At 41.2% G+C, this 13,791-nt stretch overlaps 1 protein-coding gene across 1 annotated transcript; it reads right to left on the bottom strand.

The window, feature by feature from the left end:
- Nucleotides 1-527: 527 nt before the first annotated feature.
- LOC118323465 (protein phosphatase 1 regulatory subunit 29) lies at nt 528-4,246 on the bottom strand. The gene is made up of 2 exons (XM_035655435.1): nt 3,905-4,246; nt 528-3,038 (listed from the first exon to the last, which is right to left on the bottom strand). The coding sequence occupies exons 1-2, from the start codon at nt 4,244-4,246 to the stop codon at nt 528-530; spliced, it is 2,853 nt and encodes a 950-aa protein (XP_035511328.1).
- Between the last annotated feature and the right edge of the window lie 9,545 nt (nt 4,247-13,791).

Raw genomic sequence — 13,791 nt, 5'->3', positions numbered from 1 at the left:
GCTAATTGGCATGTTGTCACCCCGTTATGGTCTCCCTTCACTTAGAAGTCTAAACATATCGAAGTGCACACTGCAAATTGATACAGCACCAAATAAAAAATTTGACTTGGATCACACAAGCTTAAAATTAAGGACATCAAGAATTACCTTCTGTGATTACCCATAGATGAAAACATGGCACTAATAAAGACAGTCCATATGATCACAAAACGTGATCATTCAAAGAGTACTAACTTACACAGTTGACATTTGCTCACTGTGCTATAACCAACAAACAAAAAATAAGAATGATCCAGAAATGGTGCTACAATGAAGTTTAAAACAAAACACCATAATGACTCTCATATCCCAGGCACAGTTTCACAGTCCTTGCTCTTAGCACAATATTTTATACACCTAACATGCCAAAAATAACCCAAAGGCAAAATTTTGTCCTATGTGTTTCTTCCCATTTTTCTCTGGCCCACAGGCCTATCAGTTAAGCAGTATCCAAACTCTTTCCCCTATGATTATCTCTGGTCCACCAGTCACAGTTTCTGCTGTGCTGACACACCCTTCCAATAATCAAGGATGTCATGCAGGTCCTCGCCTTTAGCGAACTGCACCTTTTTTCGAAGAGCATTTCCGGCCGTCACATAACAGGCCTCATCCCGCTGGCCTTTTCGGTAGGGACGAAAGCGCTCCCAGATCCGCAGTGAGCTCTCTGAGGAGTACTCTGGGCTGGAGGAGTAACCAGAGTAACTGGAATGGTGGCGGGCAGGCGAAAGCTGGGAATAAGATGCTGCATCCCTGCGGGAGCGCGTCAAGGGCTTTAGGAAGGAAACTCTCTGGGCTGGGGAGCCCTGGTGGGAGCCTTCATAGTAAAGAGCTGGGACGGAGTGGCGGTGCTCCGAGCAGTGGTAGTCCTGCTGCACCTCCAGCTGCTGCTGTTGTTGTTGTTGTATTTGTCGCTGTTGATGATAATGGTGTGGCTTCTGGCTGTCCTGATGTTGGACACCAACACCACCACTGTCGCAACCACCACCACCCCCTCCACCGCAGCTCCCACTACCCACTAAAGGCAGCCTCTCAAGGGGCTCCCCACAGCCCACAGGACTTGCTCGGTCCGGGTACTGCTGCTGTTGTTGATTACAGGCATCTGGGCTCCTCGGCTCAGGAACATCCAAGCTATACACCCTAGCTCCTCCACGTTCCCTATCCCGACCCATGGAGCCACAAGAGGTGGTGCTGCACTGTTTTTTGACGGCATTTACAATAACTACAGCTGCATCTGCACTCATTTGTCGCTGAATGGGACGTACAGCAGTGGCTGGTGGAGGGGGCCTGTAGGGGGGACTGACCACAAAGCCACCACCACTGATCCCTGGGCGCTCAGAAAGAGGAGCATTTAAAGCAGGGAGTGGAGGTGGAGGGGGTATTTTGTTGGGAGCAATGACCTGGCATGTCTCTGTCAACCCTTGTGAGAGTGGGATTAGGCCACGAGTAAGGGAAGACGTGCTGGTGGGGGGAGGGGAGGTGGGATTGGAGGAGGCTGTAGGGTTTGTAGATGCCCCCGAAGCAGCAACAGCTGCTGCATCCAATTTCAGTGCATCAATGCAGTTGTTAATGATCTGGTTAACCTTGTCCACCTCCATGGCAATGGTGGAAATCTCTGATGCAGAGCCGTGTCCATCATCATCTGAGTCATCCCCAACATCAGTTCCATCATCATCCCTCAAGTCTGCCCCCCTCATCCCTCCATGCCCACCATCTCCCACCCTCTCCATTCCTGCCCCTCCAGTTCTGACATCCATATAATTTCCTTTACTTGTGGCCAAAGCCTCTGAAAAGGCAGTGGCCATCTTTTCTACTTGTGGAATAGAGGAAAGTCTTGAGGAACTAGTGTTGGCTGAGTGGAGCATTCCCGAGCTGGATGATGCGGACATGGGAAGTTTGCCTCCATGGTGATGCTGATACTGGTGATGTTCTCTGGACTGCTCCTGAAGCTTGTGGACTGCCGATGGATCATTAGCCACTGCTGCTGCTACCTCTGGTCCATAGCGCATTTCCAGAATAGTTTTCTTGACACAGATGGACTTTTTCTTCTCATCATGCATCCGTTTCTTACGTAGACAATAGTAGACAAAGCCTAAAACAATGAGCATGCCAAAAAGGCAGCCCACAATGGTCATTATATAGTGAGTTGTGGTGGAAGGTGTAGGGGGCATGTCATCTAGATTTTGAGCCCGAGTGGAAAACTGGACACAGGTGTGGTTGTAACGTTGAGAGTTGCGGATGGATGCAACACAGAAGGTGTAATTGGTGTGCGGTTTGAGCTTATTGAGGGTAATCATCTCCTTCTTGTTCTTCAAATTCATGACGTCAGACACGTATGTGTGGTTATATTGTGTTAGAATATACATTTTGCTGTAGGGCCTTGGAATCTGCACAAGGAGAGAGGCTGATGACAAAGCGACATGATGGAGCTTGATGCTGGGAATGAAGCTGTGTTCAGTAGATGAGGAAGAGGTGGTAGGCTGGTGGTATGGCCCCACACCACCAAACATCTCTGGTCCGAGCCCAGATGGACCATCCAGATCTGGTGGGAGAGAGGTCATTCCTGGAATCATCACTCCATTTCGGCAGTGATGATACAAAATGTTTTTTGCATTCCGACCAGCATGGCCAGCAGCAGTAAGTAAGGGGAAGCCAAACATTTCACGGGGCGTCTCACACTGGAGGCGGTCATAGGTGTGTGTGACATTGTTGAAGGACTCCAACCAGGTTAGGAAGCTATAAAGGTCACAGCCGCAATGGAATGGATTTGCTGCCAGTTCACACACCATCAGCCGATTGAGAATTGTGAATGTGGATGGGTCAATGCGAGCAAGTTTGTTGGATGACAGGTCAATGCTGTTGAGACTGGGGCACTCCCAAAATGCATTGCTAGCAATAACCTCAATGAGGTTGTGCTGCAGGAAGAGGCATTGCAGGCGGCCGAGCCCTCTCATCATACCCTCAGTTAAGTTCGTCAACTTGTTGTAGCCCAGCTGAAGAACCTGAGAAAAACAAAAGGGCATTTTCATTTCTTTTCACATTATGGGCCCAGTTTTTGTCATAATTTCTACAGTTGGTAATCCCCAAATCGAAAACATGCTGTGATCATTCAGTTCTAAAGGGCAAGCAACACAAGTATGCCAAAACTTTTTTCCAACTTTCTGGTAAAACTTGTCATTGCTCAGTTGTGCACTGTGCATGAACACACGAGCGCCTTTCATTAAACGTGTTCATGTTTTTGGTAAACATGAACTAAGCGTATCCGTGAGTGTCATTAACTCTTGCAAGAGATAAAGGTGCTTTTTTTGGGAACTGTGAACTTGATTTTTTTACTTTTTTTTTTACTTGATAATTGTTATAACTAAGAAGTGAACTAGTCCATTTTAATCTCTGTAAACTGAACTTTGAGATACCTCTTTTTTAGTGTGAACACTGACTCTTTCTACGCAAAGTATAATTACAACAGATTGTCCTTTCACGTTCAGTTACATCCTCTTATACTGTAAGTGGTTTAGGCAATATGGTAAAAGCAGCGTTTTGTTGACGTGTGTTTGTCACACTGTGTTACTAGCTCAGTGGATTCTGTTTAAACAATGCAACAGATTTCATTCATCAAGTTGTTGAGTAAAATATTATCATGCTCAATACAAGCTGATCTATACCTAGAGCTTTTAGAGTACTTATTGTTAAGCATTCAACCAAAATTTCACAACAATAAAGTGTCCTATTCAATTTCAATATAAAATTAAAAGATCCCTCTGATACAGTTCAATGTTAAAAAAATGCTTGTGTCAAATAAAGGTTTAATGTATTGTGAACAATATTCTTGTGCTAAGCTCAAAGTTTGTATCATTTATTTCTCTATCACCTGTAGGTTGGCTTGTCCAGCAAAGGCTCCATCCTCAATATAGCTGATTTCATTCTTGGTGAGGTTGAGGTCAGTCAGGTTGGTGAAGCGGTACATAGACCCAAAGAGCACAGCTTTCAGCTTGTTCTCATTCAATCTCAAGTCATGCACCGTGTTGTTAATGTGCTGGGGGATAGTCTCGTACGGCGGCTGGTTCTGACTGCAGATAGCCAGCCACACATAGCCTTTGTCTCCCTCAATGAGCCAGCAGTCCCCACTGACCATATTGGGAAAGTGGGAGAAGAATAGGAAGGAGGGAAAAATAAGCAGAAGGAGAGTGGAGATGGTAGAAGCACCCTGCATGATGCCAATTAAAAGAAATGAGGCAGAGGGGAAGCCGGGATTATTAAATAGAGAAAAGTAGAGGTTGTGTTTGCAGGAGAAAGGAAAGGGAAGCTTGCTGCTGGGTTGCTATGAAGGATTTCCAAAGAGGAGAAGGGTGCAGGTTGGGTGCTGAAAAAGGGGTGAAGGCTTCACAATGCCAGTCACAGCTTTATGGTCATCATGGTGATTAGCAGGGGACCCATGTTATGTCATATCTTGTTGGGCTGCAATGTGGGGTGACACAGCTTGTCTTCATAGTCTCTTCTTAGACGGCAAATGTGAATGACCCAAATGGATAGACCCTTGGAATGAGAGAGAATCTGTAGAGAAAAAAAAAACAAAATAGAAGAAATATAAGAACAAAGCAAATACAATATAGGGTGATAGATTTGATACATGATGGAGAAGACAAATTATTAATTAGTAATAAGTACTTAATCGTTTCAGAAGGATTCTATTCACTGAACCTGCAGGCATCCCAAAATCTCAATTTTCTTAAGGGCTTGTTCCACACTTTTTTTATCTTCAGCTGGTGTTCTTTCTTATCACGTTAGAATATGCATGCAGAATTGCTTCAACAGGTGCCCTTTAAGCTTACTGCATCTGCACTTAGTCACCCTACCACCCCCCCTCCTCCCCTTAGTTCGCCACCACGTAAGGCTATGAGGTCATCCAGCTTTGGCTGATACCTATGTGCAGCAACCAATCTCTCCTCACCACTCAGAGAGCAGGATTCCTTTTTTTAAACACAAAGTGCAGCATTAATCACCCAAATGCTGACAGCACATTGTCTCCACAGACATTCGTTGTTATGACACTATCCTGCCAAAACCTAAGCTCTCTATCCCATCTGCATGTCATTTGAATAGCAGTCAAGCATTTACATAAGGAGACGATTAGCTGCCTGTTGCATCATAACAGACATTGTCCTCTTGCCGGCTCAGCAACTGAGGAAAACATACTTGTAATTAGAAACACATTACACAGACATGCACACTAAAATGGACACATGCCCTCAGAACAAGCATGTGCATGTGTAGACACTCAAACAAATGCATGTCCTTATTTAAGTATTATTTAAGTATGCATGTGCTCACAGGCACTTGTATAGACATACAAGTCAAGATGGATTATGCACAACACGCTAATGGTATGCTGTTTGCAATATTATACAATAAAGATTGTCTATCTGCGTGTAGTACTGTCTCATCTTATGCCTTTCCCACATCTCCTCAGTTACATTTTCTTGACTTCCATCATTATTCCATAAAAACACCAATGAATATCTCTCTTTCTCTGATGAACAGGCCAGATTTCTTCCTTGTGCTCCAAATTCAGACTTCTTTCTAATTCCAACAGAGATTTGAACTCATTCCAGTCTATTCCAGTCCACGCTCCCTGGAGGTGCTAGCAGAGAATCAGGTCCTTCCTCTTTTTTAATCTACTTATTACTGCAGAAAATTGTAACACCTAAAGCATGTGTAAAATGGTACATTATCATGTATATCTAATGACCTTAGGCACCTGCTAGGTTTCCTCTTATTAGGCAGACAGGAAAAATAGATACAACATGAGGTCTCATTGCTTGTGTTGGACAGATTAATATAACAGATGGATATAGACACAAAGCTGCATCAAAATGGGTATAATCAGTCACAAGTAGACAGCTAGAAAACAGATGTGTATGCACCAGCAAATCACCATGGATCCTTTAAGTTTCAATTGTCAGTGATCTATTTGATTTTATTTGAACACAAATATGTCCCTAAATTTCACTTAAAAGAAAGTTTGTAGCTGAGGTATCAAATTGTTTTTTTCTTTTTAGCTGTAAAAGCATTTGTGGTAGAAATAAAATTAAAGTCCATTCAGAGGCGTTCCTGTTTGAAATGGAATCAGTCAAAACTGGACACTCCTGCAGTGATGTGGATTTAAATCAATATAAAATCTCTCCTACAAACCGGTCAAATAGAATGTATCAATCAATCAAGTTTTTCCATAAGAAATGTCATAAATGGTTTGCAAATATCACAAAATAAAATTTGCCAGGTCAGTTGTGACTAACATTTTACTACTTTGAAATCAAGTACTGCATATATACATTATAGATATTTCATTTTGATTTGGTCCACTGTTCCTGTACTAATCTCTATACAGTCCAGTACACATGCATGTATTGGGACACTCCCTTGAAATTGATTGTCATACTCTCACTCATCATCCCCTCCACATGAGATGTGATCTCATTTGGTGCTCCACATAGTGAAACCCAGAGGGTTGACATGAGGGATGCAGGAGGCACAGTAAGTCTGTATGTGTGCATGTTTAGGGATATGATTACATAATTAGGAATATGGGACATGCAGAACACCTTTCTCAAAGGGAAAGAGCATGACTCATAACACTGATCCATTTGTAACTATGAAAATGTAGGACACAAGATCAGACTTTTTCCTTCACTGCTGCAGACTGCTGCTGTGTGTTGTAAGGTTCAATTCCATAAAAATAATGAGATCTATTTGTCTGTTAGGACATGCACTGCTGCTTTTTATCTGCTTGATGGCATAATGACAAGCTGTGTCCACATTATAGAGTTTCTTTTCATGGCAGGCATTTTTGATTTAGATTATTTTGCTACTATGTGACTCAGATGTGATCTTTTCATGACAATGTGAACAGCCATCCGCAGCCTTTTCAGTTCTAATTCGAAACACTTTCATATGTGGCCTAAATCAGATTTGCAATGTGACCTCAGTATGAATAGTCATTTTAGAATTCATGTGATCACTCTAGACTGACATCAATAATACAGGTCATTGGACTGAGCACTTAGGCTTGCAGTGTGAATGTAGCCCATGAGTAATCTAAGAGCAGGTCACAGCAGAAGAAATTGTTAAAATCTAGGAAAGTAAACAGGTGGTACAATAGCAACTTGTGTCTGACTGTCCTACTTTTTCCAGAAATACATCTAGTAACACAAATCCTCCTTTTCAAAACCTTCATCTTGTAATTGATTCACTGCCATGCTCCACAAAAAGGATACAACTGGATTTACTAATTGAACATCATTCATTGGCACACTTTTACCGCTGACTGTAAGTAGGGTTTTTAAACTAGCAGTACCAGACCCACACCAAGCAAATTCAAGTGCTAACTGCACTGGGACTTAAATGTATAATTACAATACGTCTGTACACATCATTTGGATAATTAAAAGACTGAGTAAAGAGAGCATTCTACATTTTGAAGGCTTGTTCTGCTAAGTGTATCATATCTAGCAAGAGCAGCGGCCAACAAACCTTTGCACTTTAGCCTATTAGAATATCAAAGCCAAACCTCAATAAATGTTATACATACAGTGGCATACTCAATTTCCCAAACATATTAAAAAAACCATACCATCTTTGGAACTACGTTTTTGCAGCAAAACACATTGTTAAGATTTCCGATGCCTGTGTTTCATAAATCCTTGTGTGTTTGTAACACACACAAACCCACATCCACACTCATCAGACCCATCCCTTCATGTGATACAGATCTTGGTTACTTAATGCACATGCTCATATTGATCCTCACTGTTGCCATGGAAACACACTTATGATTGACAGTGCCAATTAAGCCTAATGATAACAGTATAGTCTGTTGTTGGCATTCGCATCAAATCAGCGTGTCTCTTCCGCTTCATTAGCCACAATGATGAAACCCCTCCCTGTATTCTAATAGCATCCAGGGAACACTGACCATGACAGGTGTTGGAATTAGAGAGGGTACATATCTCTTCTATTACCAACATGACTCCTGAATCTGGGCCACTGTTAGTCCAAATGTGAATGTATTTCCTGGGACCCCCTTGTGATGCTGGCTGCATATGATGCTGTCATTTTGAATTGTATCACCTGCAAATCATACGTACCCATTGAACTGACATGCCAAATCAATGACAGTCAGTATTATTCCCATGAAAGTGCAGGACAAATTTGCACTGTGCCTCACAATCTGTGTGTAATTAGCATCTGATTTACTCAGGCAGCAGCTCATTCCAAAATAGACAGACAAGAACCTTCTGCCTTCTAGGTGCATTCTGGAGAGCACTGTCTGAGACCTCTCAAAAAGAGGGGTGACGCTGAAGTATAAACACTCATTAATGAAGTAATAATATTCCAAAACATTTACAGTATTACTGATTAAATAATATTAAATAATAATAATAATCAGTCAGAGGTTTGTAACACTAATATTGTGGGAGTGAACAGAATAGTGCCATGCAGTTTGGTTTATAGAAGTGAACTGGAAGACTTAATGGACTGTTTATATACACAGATAATTTTCAGAATCATGAATAAACTGCACATATTTCTACATGTTATTTGGAGAATGTGAATTTATGTTTGATTTTGGAGTGTTCACACAGGACAATGACATTTCCCCAGGCAGTGGCAGCCACAACATCCCGGCGTTCTGCTGTTGCTGGTGTTTGATTTAGAAATAACAAAAAAGAAAAAAAAAAACATACACAGGGCAAAATGTTGTAACTAAAAAAAGAACAAAGAAAGGAAGGAATGTAAATGCTAAATTGTGAAATAACTGAACTCCAGCAGCTAACACTGAAGATTTCCTGTCAGGCAATCATTTAAAATAAAGCTTGAATGTCACCCGAACAAAATGACAATAAAAGTTTGATACAGTAGTTGTTGATCAGTGCAAGTATCCAAATGATTATTTTGGCAAGTGCTGAGGATTCGGACTGTCAACAACTTATTTTCCACTCATTATTGTTTTTTGACGCCCCTGTGACTGATGTTGAAAAATGTTTATGTACAAAAGTGTGATCTGGTGTAACTAGCAAAACAAACATGCCCAGAGTAGTTTTGGAGAGAATACAATAAATATATGAAATGGAGCAACAATCACAAAAAAAACGTTTAACGTCTGTTAAATGTGTTTTATATTGAACAAACTGTCTGAGGTGATACTGATTGACACTTCATAATTATTTTACAATGAGCCAGAAAACCACAGGCAGATTTAAAAGCCTGATGGGTGTGTCTTAGACCAAGGTAAGAAAAAAGGAAGATAGAAGATAAATAGCTTGGGATGGCTTGGAATGTTTCTGTGGGTTACAGTTATTTAAGGCCAGACACTACAGGTGAATAGAGTAAAACTTTTAACTAATTGATATCACTACAAGACTTCCCCAGTTAATAACTTACATTAAGACAACACTTTTTTGTACTTCAAGTTTTCTGAAACGTTATGTTTAAATATGCAAATTAGGCATTATCTAATGCTAGCCTTTGGGGAATTTATGATAAATTTGCAGAAACAAATCAACAAAAGGTAGTAAAATAAACATGTATATGTGTATTTTGGGTGTTTTCTTTCCACAAGTCTGAAAGGAGACATGTTATGGAAGCAAAACAGGCCAAAATCTCAAAACTGGCCACTTTGACAGTCGTGTCTCACCTTAAACAAATCAATTCTTAGTGGGTTTGCATTGGGCCAAATCTATTGCTACTTTCTCAAACCAACTGAACTTAAATAAAAAAAGGAGAGAACAACCACTCCGAGTGTCCACAGTGCGATGTCTTTGACCTTATATTTTTGTTCAGGGATTTTGGAAAGGCTCAAGTCACTATGGTAACTGTCATGCCAGTTGTGGCACGATGGGGTACAGCTGAGGCTTCAGTGATTTTCATGACAGAAGAATCAACCGTCTGTATACATACACATTCACTTTATTTAACACTGCTATCCACCATCTGTACCCACAACATCATGCGACTCAGTACATTGCTCTTTCTCCTTAAATTCCCTTCTCAGCTCTTCATGTACAGATTGGTGTAAAGTACAATATAAATAGGTGGTAGTACAGGCACAGAAACACACATGGAAATGCAAAGACACAGAGGCACCCACCCACGGCTTATGTTTTCCTGAACAAGTAGGGGGGATAAAGGGACAGCTGTTGGTCACTGTGTGTGTGTGTGTGTGTGTGTGTGAATGTGAAACAATAGTGACCAGTTTGCCTCACTGGCATTTGACTGACAAATTGTTCATCACAAACAACCCCTACAGACAATAATCTCTAAAAACTCTTTGTCCTGCCTATGCCTGCTTTTTACACTTTATCTTTCTCCTCCAAGGTCTCTCTAGATCTCTCGACCTCAACCTCTTTTTGTCTCTAAACTCCTCTGATCTCTCTGCAAGCCTTGATATTTGTTCCTGTCACTTAATTTCCTTCACTTTGTTTCTTCTTCACCTCTCACCGTATCACCCTCTTTCCATCAGTCTGGACTGTTGTTATACTTTCTTCTCGTCCAGGCCAGTTCCCTGGAGTACAGTCAGTGTAGTGTGGAGAGGTTGGGGTTGTGAGCAAAAGACTCTTTCCTCTCCACTTCACACTGGGCTTAGAGATGAGACAAACACAACTACAGACAGATGAGGCTCCTCTGAGAGCTTCACGGTGTGTATGTGTGAGTGGAACAGATCATTTCTCAGTGGCCATAAGAGGAACCCGATAAAAGCAGCAGTGCTACTTTGTTAAGCACTGCTGAACAAAATGTGTGTTCACTCTTGGCAGGGTTTAAAGATATGTATTTGTTTTTCTAAGCGTGCAATTTAATGTACAATATGTATATACATTTTTACAACATCTGTCTATACATCAATGTTTGGACCATCTCGCCTTCCAATGTCTTGAGCAGCTATTCGTTGCTCAAGTAGGATAGAAAAATGCAGGAAGATATGAATAAATGAGGAAGATGAGAAGGGAAAACCAAAAGAGAGGAGAGAGGGAGAAGAGAGAGAGAGGGCAGTGGGAGAGACAGCTTAGACAGAACCACTGCGTTTGATCTTTGATTCCTGCACAATCTTCTTTTTCACAGCTGCAAAGAACAGAGAGAAAGTCACAGATGCTGAAACACAAATCACCTTGGATGCACCGTGTTATTATGAGGATGATCCAGGCTGCAAAAAGCCCAACTTTGGAGAGTGACAAGCAGACAGAGAAAAAAGGCAGAAAGAAATGAAAAGGGATAGTAGGGGAAAGAGTTTTCTAACTGCTCTCTCAGGTTTTGATCTATAATTCATATTTCATCTTCATGTACGCCTTGAGAAGATCTTTTCAACTTCTCTCTTCTTTTTTTTATACACCTGTCTCACTTTTTCTCTGTTCTTTCTGACCCTCTCTGTGTGTTTGTGTCTATATCTGTTTGCCAATGTTTGACTTTTAGACCACTGTCATCTGTGGCTGCTCATGCATGACATCATATCCATTTCCTGGATGCCTCACAGGAAGAAGAAGTGATGCAATAGAGCGTGACAGAAAAGGGCCCAAAGGTCTGGGGCTAAATGGAGCAGAGCACCTAAGCCCCTCAACTGACCACTATATCACCACTACTACCATCGTTTCTTTTCAACCCCAACTGACAGGGCACAAGGCAGGGGACATGGTTCCATATTGAGGCTTGGGCACAGGCGTCTCTCACGTGGGCGCTTCTGTCTCAGGCACCGAGCGAAAATGTGGAGAACACATGGGGAATGCTGAAAAAAATTAATGAATAACTAATTCCAATTTATATTCATATGCTACTTTGGGGTGGCCAGATTAGGAGGTTGGTGGTTCAATCTCTGGTTCCTCCCTCTGTTTGTGAAAGTGTCTTTTAGCAAGATACTGAACCACAAATTGCTCCTGATGCTGTGCCATCGGTGTGTGTGTATGTGAATGGCGTTTGTTAGTTTCTGATGAGCAGTTGGCACCTTGCATAGTAAACTCTGCCATCAGTGTATGAATGTGTCTGAGGGTAAATGTGAAATGTAGTCTAAAGCACTTAGAGGGGCCAAAATACTTTAAAGGCACTATGTAAGTGCAGTGCATTTACCATATGTGGATATTATTTTTGCTTAGGTATTGCTATCTGTATACACACAAGCCACTTAGTGTCATGTTGTGGCCAATTCATATGGAAATACTGCCCCCTCAAGACTATGTGCCGGTATGATGTATCTGTTTATCATTTGTAGCAGAGCACGTTGCGGTTTGTGTCTATGTCTGACAGATGACAGTAAGCCCATATCATGGTAAAGCAAGGGCAATAAAAGTGATTTTGTGACAATGATCATCTTGGTGGTATTCACTCAATTTAGGCACCCACAGGGAGAAAACATAAATTGGCACCTATGGGCTTGGGCCTGTAAAATGATGGAGCGGTTGAAGAGTTTTTAATAGAGACCCAGAGCAGATACCATCCATAGCTGGGGTTAAAGGTAGAGAGAGTTGGGGGTCGAAACTCAATAGTAGTTATGGCAACCATGTGGAAAGAAGCTGATTATTTTTTTTAAACTATAGGATTTGGGAAATAGCTGAAGAGAAAAGCAGGTCTAGCAACACAGGGGCTGAGAGAAAACAGAAATTGGATGATGTGAACTACAAAGGGTGGTGGGGATAACTTAGTGATTGAGGTCAGTGAAATGTCAGATATTGCAGACTGGGCAATAATGCCATTGAGGGCAGAATGGAATCATGATCCTGTGGTAGAAAATGATAAAAATGCACTCTACAGTACAAATATGTGTGTTTACACGCCTTACCAGGTGGAGAGAAGCTATCTTGCTGGCCCTCAAGAACAGCAGTGGTGAATGCATCCTAAATGTAAGGGAATTTTAGACTTGTCTGTTACAGATTCAAGTCTTTAAACCAGTGAGTTCAGATCCATATAATTCATGGTCAGAAAATTGTTATAAATAAGTTACTAAACCTTAGATCATAGCTTTAACAGTTATCAAAGGAAAAGTGTAAGACCCAACACTGAAAACAGCTATTGACAAAGACCCCCATCTAGACAAATAATTATCTCCTACTGCCCCAGCCATCCCCTGGTAATATAACCACCAGCAATACTGTTTTTAATTCCCTCCCTCAGCTCAATAAGTCTGAAATGTTCAGACAAGTCTCTGAACAGAAAACATCAGGAAATCCAAGAAAAACATGATGGATTGACCACTTGAAGAAAACAGGAACTGTCCAACTAATCATTTCTTATATCAGTGTGACTGAAATAGATAAAGATAATCAAAAACCAGTCAATCAGGTAATTGGATTCTAATGTCACATGACAAAAAAGTCCAATAAAATATATATATCTCTTCGTGGTTTCAATGAATATGTTTATAACTAATTAACAAAACCGAGCAGAGAAAGACACAGTCCCCTAACTGTGTTGCTATTTGACCCTGTCTGATTTGTTTACAAAGCAGGTCTACAAGTGCATGCATGTTAGTGTTTGTGAATCTGTCCATGTGCAACTGAGGAGAGCGACTGAAACTGATGTTTATTCAGTGAATTAAGGACCCAGACCTGGTGACTGTTGGAACAGTGGTGGAAAAAAAAAAAAAAAAGATGGTTTTGTTTGAATTTTATTTTGTTTCTTTGTACTTTAAATGAAGTTATGATGATATGCGAGGTAAAATTGATATTTTTGTGCCTGGAGTCTGGTGGTGAGCGATAGCAATTTCTAGTCTGCAGAACT

Source organism: Morone saxatilis, unplaced genomic scaffold (assembly GCF_004916995.1).
Source record: "Morone saxatilis isolate NCDOM2014 unplaced genomic scaffold, NCSU_SB_2.0 Contig14, whole genome shotgun sequence".
NCBI lineage: Eukaryota > Metazoa > Chordata > Actinopteri > Moronidae > Morone > Morone saxatilis.
This window is presented reverse-complemented; position numbering and strand designations above follow the sequence as displayed.

Bases quoted from the DNA above. Each gene is read 5' to 3' on its own strand.
- LOC118323465 (XM_035655435.1), bottom strand. From the start codon at position 4,246: ATGCAGGGTGCTTCTACCATCTCCACTCTCCTTCTGCTTATTTTTCCC. The intron at 3,039-3,904 runs GTGATAGAGAAA...TGTTTTTCTCAG, and splicing joins CTGGACAAGCCAACCTACAG to GTTCTTCAGCTGGGCTACAA.